The 17128-nt window shown below is 39.1% G+C and overlaps 1 protein-coding gene across 1 annotated transcript in view; it reads right to left on the bottom strand.

The window, feature by feature from the left end:
* Nucleotides 1-17128, bottom strand: part of DNAH7 (dynein axonemal heavy chain 7) — a 330767-nt gene that overhangs the window by 5639 nt on the left and 308000 nt on the right. The window contains exons 61-62 of the mRNA XM_007965701.3: nt 8388-8540; nt 6605-6782 (exon numbers count right to left, since the gene is read on the bottom strand). Coding sequence (XP_007963892.3) covers nt 6605-6782; nt 8388-8540 — 331 coding nt within the window. The remainder of the gene's footprint in view (nt 1-6604; nt 6783-8387; nt 8541-17128) is intronic.

The raw sequence follows: 17128 nt of genomic DNA on the forward strand, positions 1-17128 counted from the left end.
TAAAGACTTTGAGAAGACCAAAGTTTTAGTTCCTAATTTGTTGTGTAACCTTGAGCAATTAATCTAACCTCAAAACCTGTTTTGTCATCTGGAGAACAACCTTAAAAACATTTGTAAAATAGTAATATCTGCTTTGTCCACTTTGTAGAGTTGTTAGAATCAAATCAGCTAATATAGGGGAAAATGCCTTTGTAGAGTTGTATATGAAAATCTACTTCAGCAGTGCTGTCCAATAGGACTTTTTGCAATGATGGAAATGTTCTATGTGTTGTCCCATATGGTAGCCACTAGCTACAAGAGGCTGGTATTAGTAAGTTGAACACTTGAAATGTGGCTGGTGTGACCAAATAACTGAATTTTAAATTTTATTTTAATTATAGTTAAATTTAAATGGCCACATGTGGATAGTTTAATGATGGAGTTGGGGAAAGACCCTTTCTCTTCTCTGGGTTTTAACTGATGGGAAGAATACGTTGGAATACAGTATCAGTTCTATTAATTGACAAAGCACTTGTCCAATAACTGCCAATGTATAACTCTGGTAAAGCTGGATTGCAAAATGGACCTTGAGCCCGGGGCAATGGAGGGGTGGACCTGCGTGAGGGAAGAGATGGGTCTGCAGAGCACATTCTGCGTCTTTACCTCTGTGGCCAGCTCTAAGGCCAGTCCACCAGTCACCAAAACAGGTGGGGATAGGGCAAGGAAGGAGAACTTTATAGTATGAAATACAATGGAAAAGAAAGAGAACCTATACACAGGTCCAAGTGAGCTATTTAATACCCTCCCTGACTGACTCAAAAGCATAGCCCAATAAATTTCTGCCTCTAACCAATCAGACTAGTTATTCCTCATTTGGGAAGAGTGATAATATCATAGAAAGTAAACCAAAGAGTTCATGTCAACACCTAGAAAAGTGGTGATAGGGATAAAAGTTCTTTCCAACCCATCAATTGTATAGGAAATAAGGTGAGAATCTTTAAATACATTTTTATTTCTCATGGCTAGTAAGGACCATAAAGATATAGATATATCGAATATATAGAAAATGACAGATGTTAACAGGTCCTTGTTCATAGCTGTCCTGCTCTATGAGTGATGCCCTTTGCCATCTGTGAGATGTCATCAGCACATAGTGTCAGCTACAGTTTTTCCAGTTCCCCTCTCGTTCACTATTTTCTGCCTCCCTTCATGCTATGCAATGCTGTCAACTGGTGACTGAGTCACCTAGTAGTACCTAGCAATTCAGATCAGAGGAAGCTTAGGTAGTTGCATCCATAATATAGGATCCTGTGACGATTAATATTGTCAACTTGGTGGGATTGAAGGATGCAAAGTATTGTTCCTGGGTGTGTCTGTGAGGGTGTTGCCAAAGGAGATTAACATTTGAGTCAATTGAACTGGGATAGGCAGACCCACCCTCAATGTGGGTGGACACCATCTAATCAGCTTCCAGTGCAGCTAGAATAAAGCAGGCAGAAGTTGGAAAGAGCAGACTTGCTAAGCCTTCCAGCCTTCATCTTTCTCCCATGCTGGATGCTTCCCACCCTCAAACATCAGCCTCCAAGTTCTCTGGGTTTTGGACTCTTGGACTTACTCTAGTGGTTTGCCAGGGGGTCTTGGGCCTGTGGCCACAGACTGAAGGCTGCACTGTCTGCTTCCCTACTTTTGAGGTTTTGGGACTCAGACTGACTGATCCACTACTGGCTTCCTTGCCCCTTAACTTGCATACAGCCTATCCTGTGGGACTTTACCTTGTAATCATGTGAGTCAATTCTCCTTAATAAACTCCCTTCCATATATACATATATCCTATTAGTTCTGTCCCTCTAGAGAACCCTCACTAATACAGATTTCAAATACTAAAAAACTTTCAGCAGCATTGTAGCCTTTAGGTGCCCCTTTTCATTGTATTTTAATTTAATCTTAGGTATATAAGGATGACATCTTTATGAGGCCCAGAACCTAGAAACAGGAACATATAAAAATATCTATAAAGTATGGTGAAGGGGTAGAGATTGGAAAAAAAAGAAACTTGGCTTCTATCCCAAGCTGTTCTCAGGTGTGATTTATGTCCCTCCCACTAGGGTCCTATGAGAAATTGATTCCTTGGGGAAAAACCCATTTATCTAAATCATTCCATGGATTCTCTTTTTCTTTCTGATAATTAGCTAAGTAGGAAGGAAAAAACTAGAATGAAAAAAGGCTAATTTGTGGATATGTGTGCTTATTGGTGAAATGCATATGTGTGTGTTGGTAAGTGTATAAAATAATAAAGTTTGAGATTTTGCAGAAATCTATCAGCTATTATAAATTAAGCCTGGGCCAACACTGGTAGTCAGTAAAACAGTTTAATTAGCTGATGACTGCTCTTCAGTGTATGATCTTGGAACACTAAATGGGCTTTATGGATCCTTTAATAAGTTGTGCTTTATTTTTACTCCACTGTTTTCAAGATAGTTTTGGATTTTTAATACTTGATCTTCTTTAATAAGAGCTTCTATGGATTAAATTAGTAAATCAACGTAAAAAGAAATATCAGCTACCCTGTAGAATAATTATGTTCAGTATATAATAACGGGCAACACAATAGTTTGATCTTGGGTATTAGCTAGTTCAGAAGCTTTTGGCAATGCTTATAAATTCAGTCTTTTAGCTGAGTTCAAAAACATATAACCCTTAAAAGACATCATCAGTGCTGCTCAAACTTCAACCCAAATGCCACCTTCTGCCTATTATAATAATATGAAAAGAACTAGAAAAAAATTCATGGATCTAAATTAAATACTTAGGAAGTAACCATCACTCCTTTAAGAAAACATTCCTTGAGAAATGTGATGTTTTCAAACTTCTATCAAAATACTCAGTAGGTCATAGAGAAAACAGCTAAGCATGAGAGCCAGATGGCCTGGGTCTGAATCTCAACTCTGTCCATTATTAGCTGTGAGACCTACAGCAAGTTACTTAACCCCCCTGAGCCTTAGTTTCCACCTTGTCTAATGGCGGTAATAGTAGTATCTGAGCCACAGAGGTACTGTGAGGATTCAGTGTAATGGACCGGGCAGTCTCTGGATCCCAGCAGTGGTACAGAGCAGCCCCATGGTAAGTATCTGTGCCCTTTCCTTGATTTGCTTTTACCCAACTTAAACATTCCTTTCCTCCATTGCCAAATACTTAATTTGAGCCAAATTATTTATCCTTCTGGTATGTTGCTAAATTTATCTAACTATACTTTTAATTTTATGAGGGCAGGGGCTCAAACTCATATTTATTAGTGTCTTTTATGACATGTAATATAGTGAGCTGTATGGGAAAAAATTTTGTTAAAGCTTACATTCAATAAATAACTTAGCAGAAGGTTGTTAAATTTCCTTCTGTATTTTATTTATTTATTTTAAAAGCCTCTAGTGGGATAAAGTTTCTTTTGAGTATGTTAAGAATAAAGAGATTTTGAACAAATAGTCAGATTAATGGTAGGTTAGGCATCTGTGACTGAAAAATATTATTTCTAAGATGTCTTATGTCCCAATGATTCTTTATTCCTTGCATTCATTGTTCTTAAATGTGTTTCTGCAATAAAACTGTTTAAGTATTAGAGAGTGGAATAAAAGGTATCTTTAAAAGGTTGGGTTTGAGTCCATACATTTTTAGTGGATTCCAGTAGCATAATTTTTGGAATTTTCCCCAGCAGCATTTGAGGGCCCTTTATGTGCTAGACACTGAGAGGCACTCAAGAAAGAATGGTGCAGACAAACAAGGTCACCGCTCTTCTGGTATCTGTACCGTAGTGAGGGACAGAAATATAAAGAAAGAAACACATAAAATCATTACAGTCTGATGCTTTGAAGTTAATAAGCAGAGTTGCAAGAGGGGGATAATAAGGTGAAATGGGTGGCTCCAACAGATGAAAGTGGTGTTCCCAAGATCCCAAAAGAAAAGAACGTGAGCTGTTCTAGAAACTGTTAGGAGGTTAGTGTGACCTGAGCATAATGGCACATGATGAGCTTGTATGGGTGGGTGGTGGCTAGAACACTCCTGGCCTCATTGTCACCATAAGGGGTCTGGATTTTATTCAAACCACAAAGGGAAAAAACGTATTTAGTTGTCTGGGTTTTCAATGGAGACCAAAAGCTGATATAATCTATTTTCATTTTTAAAAAAATTCTGTGGCTTCTATACAAATTAAAGGCAATAAGTGGGTAATGACAGTAGGGAGACAGTATAAAGGCTAGAGGAGAAGGCAAGATAAAAATGGTGGTGGGGCCAGGTGCAGTGGCTCACGCCTGTAATCCCAGCACTTTGGGAGCCCAAGATGAGTGGATTTCTTGAGCTCAGGAGACCGAGAACAGCCTGAGAACAGCCTGGACAACACAGGGAGACCCTGTCTATACAAAAAATGAAAAAATTAGCTGGGCATGGTGGCACACGCCTCTGGTCCCAGGTACTCAGGAGACTGAGTGGGAGGATCACTTGGGCCCAGGAGGTCAAGGCTGCAGTAAGTCAAGATCACACCAATGCACTGTAGCCGGGGTGACAAAGTGAGACCCTGTCTCAAAAAAAGTAAAAAAGTTGTGGTGACAGTAGGATGATAGGTGAGCAACTGCCCTTGATATGAACAGATGAGGGAGCAGAAGAATGAAGAATTCCTGGGTTTCTGTCTGGATGGTGGTGCCATTTATGGAAATGACTCATTTTACATATTCAGGAGATATCAAAGTGGAGATTTCAGGTTGGCAATTGGATATGGAGGTCTGATCTTAGAGGAAAGATCTAGATTGAAGATTCAGAGATTTACATTTGGAGGACATAAGCAGAGTTAATGTTTAAAGATACAAAAAAAGAATAAGGTCACTTGGGGCTAGGATGCTATCAGAAAAAAGAAATAGTCCCAGACTGAGTCCTTGGAAACTGTAATATTAGGGGAGCCTAAACCAGCCAACCTGCATGAATGTGGCCAATGAGATAAGGAAAATCAGGAGAGGATGATGTCCTGGAAACAGAGAAGCATGTCTCTAGAAAGATGAAGATGGCGAGTGGTAAAAATCACTAAGAAATTAAGATGAAGACAGAAGAGAATTCATGGGATTTGTCAACATGGAAGCCATCGCTAACTCGGAAAAGAACAGCATCAGTTGATTAGAAAGGATGAAAGGTAGACAACAAATAGGAAGTGAGAAGCTGCAGACAGCATGTAAAGACAATTCTTTTGAGAAAGTTTGCTATAATGGTGAGCGGAGATCCGGGACAGCAGCTGAGGGGGATGTAGAAAGACAATTGAAATGGTTGATTTAAGATGAGAGATTCTAGAGCATGTTGTAGGTTGACAGGAATTATTTATTAATGAGAGAAATCATTTATTCCTGAAAGGGCACAATTAAAGGAGCAAAGCCCTTGAGAAGGAAAAAGAAAATGGGATCTAGATTCCTCAAGGGTACAGACGTTGACAAATGCAGTGAGTCAGTGGTGCTAAAAGCTCTCTTCAGATGGCTTTTAATTTTTTTCCATGAAGGATAAGGTGAGATGTGGGAGCAGAAGGAAGGGCAAAGAGGGCATAAGTGGTTGTTTTGACAGGAGGAAAGCAGATATCCCCGGGAATAGTAGTGGGATTGCTTCATAGTGTTACAAACCATCTTGAGATTTGTGACATCAATTTAAAATAAAACTTCTTGGCACACTAATGTGATTATCATACACTGTTGTGATTACATATCTACTTGTTAGTGTCTTCCACCACAGTATAAATTAGTTGAGGGACAAGATCCTAAACTGTTCCCTGTTGATATCTCCAGTGCCTGACAGAAGAGTGAGCCAGTGAATCCATTATTCAGTGATGAATAAGGAAGTTGTCTTCAACACATAGTTAAAGCAGTACACATTAACAGTCACTTACAGATTAATGTCATTTATATAAAGACAATTTTGGTAAAATTCTGTAATCTGTAGCATTTAAAAAATAACATTTAAAATAGTGGTCTTGTCCACTAAATTTGAAATAAAACATCAGGGTAGCCATAAAGTGTAGACAATCATTGAGAAAATAAAGATTTCCTCACAATCCTTCAACCACAAAGCAAATGTTTCTATTAGGTGTAAGTTTTGGAATGGTAAGCTCCAAGTTTTGGAATGACATATATATAACAGGAAAGAATACATATTTTAGGATTCTACAAAAGTATACACTTCAAGGGACCAGGAAAAACCTTCTTTTCAATGCTGTACATGTCAAGTCCCCACAGTCAACATAAGATTATGGCTGATTATCCCATGTGCTATTAATTTGATGATTACTTTCTTAACACTTTAGGAATAACTTCTAACTTATAAAATTTTGCAAAAAAGTACAAACGACATATATTCTTTGCCCAGATTCATCTGCTGTTATCATTTTCCTCCCTTATTTGCTTGATCATTCCCCCTCACCCCTTCTCTCTCTCTTTCCCCCCAGCTCACTCATTTGCTCTTTGTATCTCAATAATTTTTTTCTCCGGCATTTAGGGTAAATTACATTCATGTTTATTACTTTTTTAACAGCTGAGGAAAGTAAGCTAGAATGCATGTTTTTGTTCAGTGCCCAGATATGAGCCAACTTATTCTGTCACTCACTTACCATCCTCAGGAGGATGCTTGTATTCTTTGTCTTCCATCACTTCATAGTCAAACCCAAGAAGATCAATAGGAATTGTGTATTTCCTGGCGTAGTTCTGCTGGGCACCAGTCAGGAAGGCTTGTGTGAAGAAGAAGCCAGAAAGCCAGAAGACTGGAGGAGGACCAACCTCGTACCATTGCTAGGGTGTAAAACACAAGTGGGCTAACGGTAGCGCCTTTCAACCTTTTTTTTTTTTTTTTTTTGAGACAGTCTCACTCTGGTTGCCCAGGCAGGGCTCAGGCGAGCCTCTCACCTCAGCCTCCCAAGTAGCTGGGAATACAGGCACACACCACCACACCTGGCTAATTTTTCTGTGTTTTTAGTTGAGAAGGGGTTTTGCTATTTTGCCCAGGCTGGTCTTGAACTCCTAGACTCAAGCAATATGCCTTCCTCAGCCTCCCAGAGTGCTGGGATTACAGGCGTGAGCCACTACACCTAGAGAGCCTTTCAACTTCTGAATACAACACTACTTAATAAAATTTATCCAAAGACACTTATTATCTTTTAGATGAACTAATAAATGACCTCTGGGTAATAACAAGCCATACTCTCAAGGTTTAAAAACAGGTGGCATATTCGGTGTTTGTCCTGACTTCAATTTCATACCTATCATATCAGCTTGGAAATTACAATGTGCATTAATGCAAACAAATGTCTGTTTTATACGTCATTCTTTCAGAAAAGCTCCCTACAATACTGAATATCTGATATGCATTGTTACACAATATATCATGTTATATAGTTGAACGGAAGAAGAGATCCCCATAAAGTCTGGTCTGATGGTTCTGTTTTTCACTTTTTTTCTCTCTCTAATTAGTCATTAGTACCCAACAGAAGGTTGTTTTGGAAGTTTTTCTTCCTACTTCACTAAAACACAGTAAAATTCAACATATAGGAACACAATATTGTATAAAGAATTCCTGGAAGAAGCAGGGTAGTGAGACCTTAAGGCCTTTAGAAATATCAAGATACTTTAATTCTCTGTTCATAACATATATTCTAATGGTAAGTCAGTTGAATACCAACTTTAACTAGATAGTAAATTAGAGAAGCAAATCTGAAGACATGAGTTTGAAAAGCTTTTCCCTATAAGAGCCCAAGGTATAACTTCAAAAACAATCTTAGTTCCTTAGTATTGACTGTAGCAAACAAAAGGCCTGTATTATCAAAAGGGAGTTTAACCATTTTATCCCTGCAGAAATTTCTTCATAGGCAGTTTTTGACACATTATATACAGAATCTAGGAAATGAATCCATATTTCTAATAGGTACAATTGTTAATAAGAACATAGTTAAGCACCAATATTACCAGACAATTAGTAGATAGGCTTCTGCCCACTCAACATTTCCAAGACAATTAGCCTTTGAGGTCATTACTGACTTGGGCTGAACCAGCAATCTAGTGATTTCATGACCTAGAAAAGTGCTGGGCAATGAAGCTCTAATACCCCTCACTGGTCGCTTGACTGGCTTTCTAAGATGTTTTGCTGTAGGTATCTATTTTAATGTTAAATACTTAGTGGAAAAACCAACATAGCTAGATGTTTTCTCCCTTCATTTAGTACTAGCTTTTTGACAGTTCGGTGTAGCAGTTACATACATTACATGAAATATTAAGTAGTGCTGAGTTGTGCTTGAGAGGCACAGAAAAACTAGAGAGAAATACCCCTTACAGTAAGCATTCTGAAGAAGAAAATGAAACCAGGAGAAATTTAACAATATACGGTCATTCGGATGAACTTACCTGCAAGAATTTTAGTCTTGCAAGGAAGTCATTCACATAGCTGCCAAGTGGTTTAAGGCTTGGGTAGGATTTACGCATCCACATTTCTGGAATTTTGACATTCAAAATGCTGCTAACCACTTCTTCAAGATCTGTAGACATGACTACGAGCCCCTGAAACACATTTAACCTTGGTTAATAGTATAGATTATGATAGACTATAAGCAACCACCTTTTAAATACCTCCTTCACAATTATCCTCTGTTTACATTGTGATTAGTTAAGGTTGAGTCATACAGGAAAAAAAAAAGTGAAGATATTTGTTTTTGCTTACAAGTAGGCCATGCAGTCTGAATTATTCCTTAGAAAAATATTAACGATTTTAATCTAACCAATTTTTTTTTTCTTTTTTGAGATGGGATCTTTCTCTATTGCCCAGGCTGGAATGCAGTGGTGGGATCATGGCTCACTGCAACCTCGACCTTCTGGGCTCAACTAATCCTTCTACCTCAGGCTCCCAAGAAACTGGGACTGCAGACATGCATCACCACACCCAACTGATTTTTTACTTTTAAAATTGTTTTGTATAGGAAGCCAGGCAAGGTGGCTCATGCCTGTAATCCTAGCACTTTGGGGCCAAGGCAGGTGAATCACTTGAACTCAGGAGTTCAAGACTAGACTGGGCCACATGGCGAAACCTCATCTCTACAAAAAATACAAAAATTTGCTGGGCGTGGTGGTGCACGCCTGTAGTCCCAGTGACTTGGGGGGCTCAGGCAAGAGGATCACTTGAACCTGGGAGGTTGAGGCTGCAGTGAGCCAAGATTGTGCCACTGCACTCCAGCCTGGGTGACAAAGTGAGACCCTGTCTCAAAAAAAAAGTTGTAGAGATGGGGTCTCACTATATTGCCTATGCCGGTCTCAAACTCCTGGCCTCAAGCAATCCTCCTGTCTTGACCTCCCAAAGTGCTAGGATTATAAGCATGAGCCACTACACCTGCACCTGAGCTAACCAAATTTTAATAGAAAAATCTTAATCAATACTTGGCTACTTACTGCTATTAAATCACAGACTAACTTTGACTTAGTTTACTGTCTATTAAGTGGATAAGTAATACAGCTCTATACTGCATTCTGAAAATGCATGGTGCTAAATATAAAATTAGAAAAATTACATAAAATGCTTTGAAAAGTTAAAATGTCCTGGAATTGAATTATGACGTCTGGTTGACCATTTCCCATTTTGAATGACTGATGCACAGATGTTAAAACTTTGAAGGCCCTGAAAATTCCTATTTGACTTTTAACTGGGCCAGTTGCTATTATTCATTTCTGTCTTTCCTATAGTTGAAAATATTATTCCAACTAACATAGGGAGAAGATTTGGAAGTAAATTTGATGTACTAAATACACACATTTCATTTGCCTTCTTCTCAAAACCTCACTAAAACAGCAGTAAAGGAATTTACTTTTTAAAGACATAAGCCCCCAAGTGTGGAAACAAAGAGGGGAAGGGAAAATGACAACACAATTGTGGGAGCTAGAAAGCATATGGACCACTGGTAGTAGACTTAGCATACAGAAGAAACCTGATCCTAAATTGGCAGGGGGAAAAGCTAAGAATCAACCAGGCATACACTGCACAATACCCCTAAATCTTGGGAATGAATGTCCTAGATACTTCTGAAAGTGGGGCGACGAGGGCAGTGTTAAAGATCATTAAAACTTGGTTTAAAAAACAGAATCCTAGATCTTCTTCCCCACCCCACAAACTATGCATTGCCTACCTTGAATACAACCTGGAGAGGAAAAAGCAGAAATCCCTAGAGTGGGAAATGCCAGGCCCCGCTAGGGCCAAAGTTACCACACTGAAATCAGGGAGATTAAGCAAATGCATGAATACCGGATGCTCAGATTCCCTGGGGCTTCTTTTCTCTTTTAATTCCTAGAATACTAGAGCCAACCCTTTATCTTCCAGGAAGGACACAGGAAGAAGCAGGTCAAGAAGAAATACATAATCATGCTGAATGTTTCTTAAACGAACAGCCTAGCCAGGTAACCTACATTGAAGACCACAGTCAACAATCGCCAGTATTCTTACTGTGTTCATTCAACATGATAATGTCCCATTCTTAAACATAAGCAGACAACCTCAAATTATCAGATACCAGAAGAGGCTTCTAACATGTAAAGTTTTTCAATTATGCATTCAACTTCTAAACATAAAAAAGATTATTCCGATTTTTATTTCTTCTTGTATCAATTTGGTAACATGTTTTCGCAAGAATTTGTCTATTTCATTTACATTTTAAAATGTATTTACATTTTAAATGTATTGGCATTGGAATGTTTGAGAAGGGAGGCAGAGCAAGGTGACCAATAGAAGCCTCCACAAATCATCCTCCCTGCAGGAACACCAAATCTAACAGCTATCTACACAAAAAAGCAACTTCATAAGAACCAAAAATCAGGTGAATGACCACAGTACCCAGTTTTAACTTTTAATCACTGAAAGAGGCACTGAAGAGGGCAGGAAAGAGAGTCTGGAATTGCTGATGCCACCCCTCCTCCATCAGCCGGCAATGGCGGTATGGCACTGAGAATCTGTCGCTTGTGGGAGGGACGGCACAGTGATTGAGACTGTGCTGGAACTCAGTGCCTTCTTGTCACAGAAGATAGCAACACCAGGAAGAGCTCAGCTGATGCCTGTGAAAGAAGCATTTAGGGCTGGGCGCAGTGGCTCACGCCTGTCATCCCTGTAATCCCAGCACTTCGGGAGGCCGAGGCGGGTGGATCACCTGCGGTTGGGAGTTCGACACCAGCCTGACCAACCTGGAGAAACTCCGTCTCTATTAAAAATACAAAATTAGCTGGGTGTGGTGGCACATGCCTGTAATCCCAGCTGTTCAGGAGACTGAGGCAGGAGAATTGCTTGAACCCAGGAGGCGGAGGTTGCAGTGAGCCAGAGATTGCGCCATTGCACTCCAGCCTGGGCAACAAGAGTGAAACTCCGTCTCAAAAAAAAAAAAAAAAAAAAAAAAAAAAAAAAAAAAAAAAAAAGCAGCATTTAGACCAACCCTAACTACAGGGGAAACACACACCCCAGCGGTTGGAACTTGAGTTTCAGCAAGCCTTGCCACCACCAGCTAAAGTGCTCTGGGGTTCTAAATAAGCTTGAAAGGCAGCCTAGGCCACAGGGACTACAATTCCTAGGCAAGGCCTAGTCCTGTGCTAGACTCGGAGCTAGGGGCTTGCGGGGCATGCCATCCAGTGAGACACCTGCCAGGGTGGCTAACAGAGTGCTTTCGCCGCCCCTCTCCCAATCCCAGGCAGCACAGCTTGCAGCTGCAGGAGAGACTACTTCCTACCGCTTCAGGAGAGGACAGGGAAGAGTAAAGAGGACTTTGTCTTGCAACTTGGGGGCCAGTTCAGCCACAGTAGGATGGGGCACTGGAAACAGACCTGGGGCCCACATTCTAAGCCCTGACTCCTGGGCAATATTTCTAGACACATATTGGGTCACAAAGGAACCTTGCACCCTTGAAGACAAGTGCCCACTGCTGGCAGGAGTCATCACCTGCTGGCTAAGGAGCTCTTGGGCCCTGAATAATAAGCAGCAGTAGCCAGCTAGTACACACCATGGGACTTGAGTGAGACTCAGCGCCATGCTGGCTTCAGGTGTGACCCTGCACATTCCCACCTTGGTGGCTACCAGGAGAGATTCCTTTTTGAGGAAAGCACAGGGAAGAGTAAAGGGGGTTTTGACTTGCAGCTTAGGTACCAGCTTGACTCCTACAGTGGGGTGTGCACCAAGAGGGCTCCTAGGGTCCCTGATTCCAGGCCTTGGCTCCTAGATGGCCTTTCTGGAAAGGAGTTCAAGACTAGCCTGGGCAACATGGTGAAACCCTGTCTCTACAAAAAATACAAAAATTAGCTGGGTGTTGGTGGTGCAGGTCTTTAGTCCCAGCTACTTGGGGGGCTGAGGCAAGGAGATCACTTGAACCTGGGAGGGTGAGGCTGCAGTGAGCCAAGATTGTGCCACTGCACTCCAGCCTGGGTGACAAAGTGAGACCCTGTCTAAAAAAAAAAAAATTATAGAGATGATGTCTCACTATGTTGACCATGCTGCTCTCCAACTCCTGGCCTCAAGCAATCCTCCTGTCTCGGCCTCCCAAAGTGCTGGGATTATAGGCATGAGCCACTGCACCTGTACCTGATCTAACCAAATTTTAATAGAAAAATCTTCTTAATCAATACTTGGCTACTTGCTAGCTATTAAATCACAGACTAACTTTAACTGGCAACATTCACCACAAGGTGGCTGAAGACCCCTTGGGCCTTGAATGAAGATCAGCAGCAGCCTGGCAGTACTCCCTGTGAACCTGTGGTGATGGTAGCTACAGGGGGAGGCTCCTCTGCCTGTGGAAAGGGGAAAGAAGACAACACAACTGGGTTTGAGAATAGCTTTGTCTTATGGTTTGGGTGCCAGCTAAGCAGCAGTAGAACAGAGCACCAGGTGAAGTATTAAGGTTTCAGGCTGTAGGCTCTGACTCCGAGGCAGCATCTCTGGACTGGTCCAGGGCCCAGGGGAACTGACTGCTATGAAAGGAAGGACATAAGCCTGGCTGGCTTTGCCACCTGCTGATTCTAGAGCCCCAGGGCCTTGAGCAAACATAGACAGTAGCCAGGGAGTGGTTACAACAGGCCTTGGATTAGACCACTACTGTGCTGGTTTCAGGTCTGACTCAGCACAGTCTCAATGTTGGTGGCCATATGGGTGCTTTTGGCACCCCTCCCCAAGCTTCAAGCAGCTCAGCACAAAGAGAGAGATCGAGAGTCTATGTGTTTATGAGAAACAAAGAGAAGAGAACAAGACTCTTTCCCTTATAATTTAGAGAAGTCTTCTGAACCTTATCCAAGACCACCAAGGCAGTATCTCCATGAGTCTGAAACAGCTACAGTGTTACTGGGCTTCTAGTGCCCCCTAAAGCAGATACAGCTGCAGTGACCAAAAACTTAGATCACAACATCCAAGTCCCTTCAAATATCTGGAAAGCCTTCCCAAGAAGCATGGGTACAAACAAGCCCAGACTGCAAAGACTACAGTAAATACTTATCAGTGCCCACATACTGACAAACATCCACAAGCATCAAGACCATCTAGGATAATGAATAGTGTCTGGGTAGCAAAAAATAAAATAAAATAAAAAATAAGACCATACAGAAAACATGACCTTACCAAATAAACCAAATAAGGCACCAGTGACTAATCCTGGAGATACAGAGATATGTGACTTTTCAGACAGAGAATTCAAATAACTGTTTTGAGGAAATGCAAAAAAGGATTCCAAATAACACTGAGAAGGAATCCAGAATCCTATGAGATAAATTTAACAAAGAGATTGAGATTTTTAAAAAGAAGCAGAAATTCTGGAGCTAAAAAATGCAATTATTATGCTGAATAATGCATCAGAGTCTCTTAACAGCAGAACTAATCAAGCAGAAGAAACAACTAGTTAGCTAGAAGACAGGCTATTTGAAAATACACAGTAAGATGAGATAACAGAAAAAAGAAGAAAGCACACCTACTACAAGATCTAGAAAATAGCCTTAAAAGGGCAAATCTAACACTTACTGGCCTTAAAGAAGAGGTAAAGAGAGATATATATGGGAAGAAAGTTTATTCAAGCAGTAGTAACAAAGGACTTCCTAAACCTAGAGAATGATATCAATATTCAAGCACAAAAAGGTTATAGAACACCAAGCAGATTTAAGTCAAAAAAGACTACTTCAAGGCATTTAACAATCAAACTCCCAAAGGTAAAAAAAATAAAGGATCCTAAAAACAGTAAGATAAAAGAAACAACATACAATGGAGCTCCAATATGTCTGGCAGCAGACTTTTCAGTGGAAACCTTACAGGCCAGGAGAGAGTGGCATGGCATATTTAAAGTGCTGAAGGAACAAAACTTTTACCCTAGAATAGTATATCTGGGGAAAATATCCTTCAAATATAAAGGAGAAATAAAAAGACTTTCCCAAACAAACAAAAGCTGAGGGATTTCATCCACACCAGACTTGTTCTATAAGAAATACTAAAGGGTGTTCTACAACCTGAAAGAAAAGGATGTAAACGAGCAATAAGAAATTATCTGAAGGTATAAAACTCAGGGTAATACTAAGTTCACAGAAAAACAGAATATTGTAACACTGTAAGTGTGGTGTGTATACTACTCATATCTTGAGGAGAAAGACTAAAAGATGAACAAATCAAAAATAATAACAACAACTTTTCAAGACACAGACAGCATAATAGGATATAAATAGGAAAAACAAAAAGTTAAAAAGCAGGAGGGATGAAGGTAAAGTGTAGAGTTTTTATTAGGTTTCTCTTTGCTTGTTTCTTTGTTTATGCAATCAGTTTTAAATTGTCATCAGTTTAAAATAATGGGTTACAAGATATTATCTGCAAGCCTCATGGTAACTTCTAATCAAAAAACATATAATAAATCCACAAAAAATAAAAAGCAAGAAGTTGAAACATACTACCAGAGAAAAATCACCTTCACTAAGAAGAGAGGAAGGAAAGGAGGAGAAAACCAGAAAATAACAAAACGGTGGGAGTAAGTACTTACTTATCAATAACGGTGAATGTAAATGGACTAAACTTTTCAATCAAAACACATAGAGTGGCTGAATGAATTTTTTTAAAAAACAAGACCCAATGATCTGTTGCCCATAAGAAATACACTTCACCTACAAAGATACATATAGACTGAAAATAAAAGAATAAAGATATTCCATGCCAATACAAACCATAAAAGAGCAGGAGTAGCTATACTTATATCAGACAAAGTAGATTTCAAGACAAAAACTACAAAAACAGACCAAGAAAGCCATTATATAATGATAAAGTGGTCAATTCAACAAGAGGATATAACAATTTTAAATACATATGCATCCAACACTGGAAAACCAAGATATATAAAGCAACTATTACAGTCAAAGAGAGACACAGACACCAATAAAAATAGTAGCTGGAGACTTCAACACTCTACTTTCAGCATTGGACAGACCATCCAGACAGAAAATCAACAAAGAAACATCTGACTTAAACTGCACCGCAGACCAAATGGTCCTAATAGATATTTACAGAACATCTCATCCAGTGGCTGCAGAATACACATGCTTCTTACTCAGCACATGGATCATTCACATGTTAAGCCACAAAAAAAGTTTCAAAATATCCAAAAAAATGAAATAATATCAAGTATCTTCTCTGACTACATGGAATAAAATAAGAAATCAATTACAAGAGGAATTTTGGAAACTATACAAATACATGGAAATTAAACAATATTCTCCTGAAGACCAGTGAATCAATGAAGAAATTAAAAAGGAAATCGAAAATTTTCTTGAAACATGTGATAATGGAAACACAACATGCAAAAACCTACAGGATACAGTAAAACAGTAGTGAGGTGGATGTTTATAGTTATAAGTGCCTACATCAAAAAAGTAGAAAAACTTCAAATAAACTCCCTAATGATATATCTTAAAGAACTAGCAAAGAAAGAGCAAAAAAACCCCAAAATTAATATAAGAAAAGAAATAATAAAAATCAGAGCAGAAAAAATGAAATGAAGTAGATAATCAACAAAATGAAAAGTTGGTTTTATGAAAAGATAAACAAAATCAACAAACCTTCAGCCACACTAAGAAAATAAAAGAGAGAAGACCAAAATAAATAAAATCAGAGATGAAAAAGGAGACATTACAATAGATGCCACATAAATTCAAAGGATCATTAGTGCCTACTATTAGCAATTTATTATACCAATAAACTGGAAAACCTAGAAGAAATGGAGAAATTCCTAGAAACATACAACCTACCAAGATTGGACCATGAGGATTTCTAAAACCTGAACAGACCAATAACAAGTAATAAGATTAAAACCATAATAAAGGGTCTCCCAGCAAAGAAAACCCAGGACCTGATAGCTTCAGTACTGAATTCTACCAAATATTTAAAGAAGAATTAGTACCAATCCTACTCAAGCTATTCTGAAAAACAGAGGCGGAGGGAATACTTACAAACTTATTCCATGAGACCTGTATTACTTTTACCAAAACCAGACAAAGACATATCAAAGAAAACTACAGGAAAAAAAAAAAAAAAAAAACACCTACAGGCCAATATCCCTGATGAACAGTGATGCAAAAATCTTGAACAAAATACTAGCAAACTGAATTCAACAATACATTCATCATGACCAAGTGGGATTTATCCCAAGAATGCAAGAATGATTCAACATACATAAATTAGTCAATGTGATACATCATATCAACAGAATGAAGGACAAAAACTATATAATAATATCAATTTATGCTGAAAAAGCATTTGATAAAATTCAACATCCCTTAATGATTAAAAAATACTTAAAAACTGGGTATAGAAGGAACATACATCAACTTATTAAAAGTCATATATGACAGACCCACAGCTAGTATCATACTCCATGGAGAAAAGCTGATAGCCTTTCCTCTTAGATGTGGAACATAACAAGGATGTCCACTTTCACAACTGTTATCAACATAGTGCTGGAAGTCCAAGTTAGAGAAATCAGACAAGAGAAAGAAAGAAAGCACATCCAAATCAGAAAGGAAGAAATCAAATTATCCTTGTGTGCAGTTGATATGATCTTATATTTGGAAAAACCTAAAGACTCCACCAAAAATACTATTAGAATTGATAAACAAAT

This window comes from Chlorocebus sabaeus, chromosome 10 (genome assembly GCF_047675955.1).
Source record: "Chlorocebus sabaeus isolate Y175 chromosome 10, mChlSab1.0.hap1, whole genome shotgun sequence".
Lineage (NCBI taxonomy): Eukaryota > Metazoa > Chordata > Mammalia > Primates > Cercopithecidae > Chlorocebus > Chlorocebus sabaeus.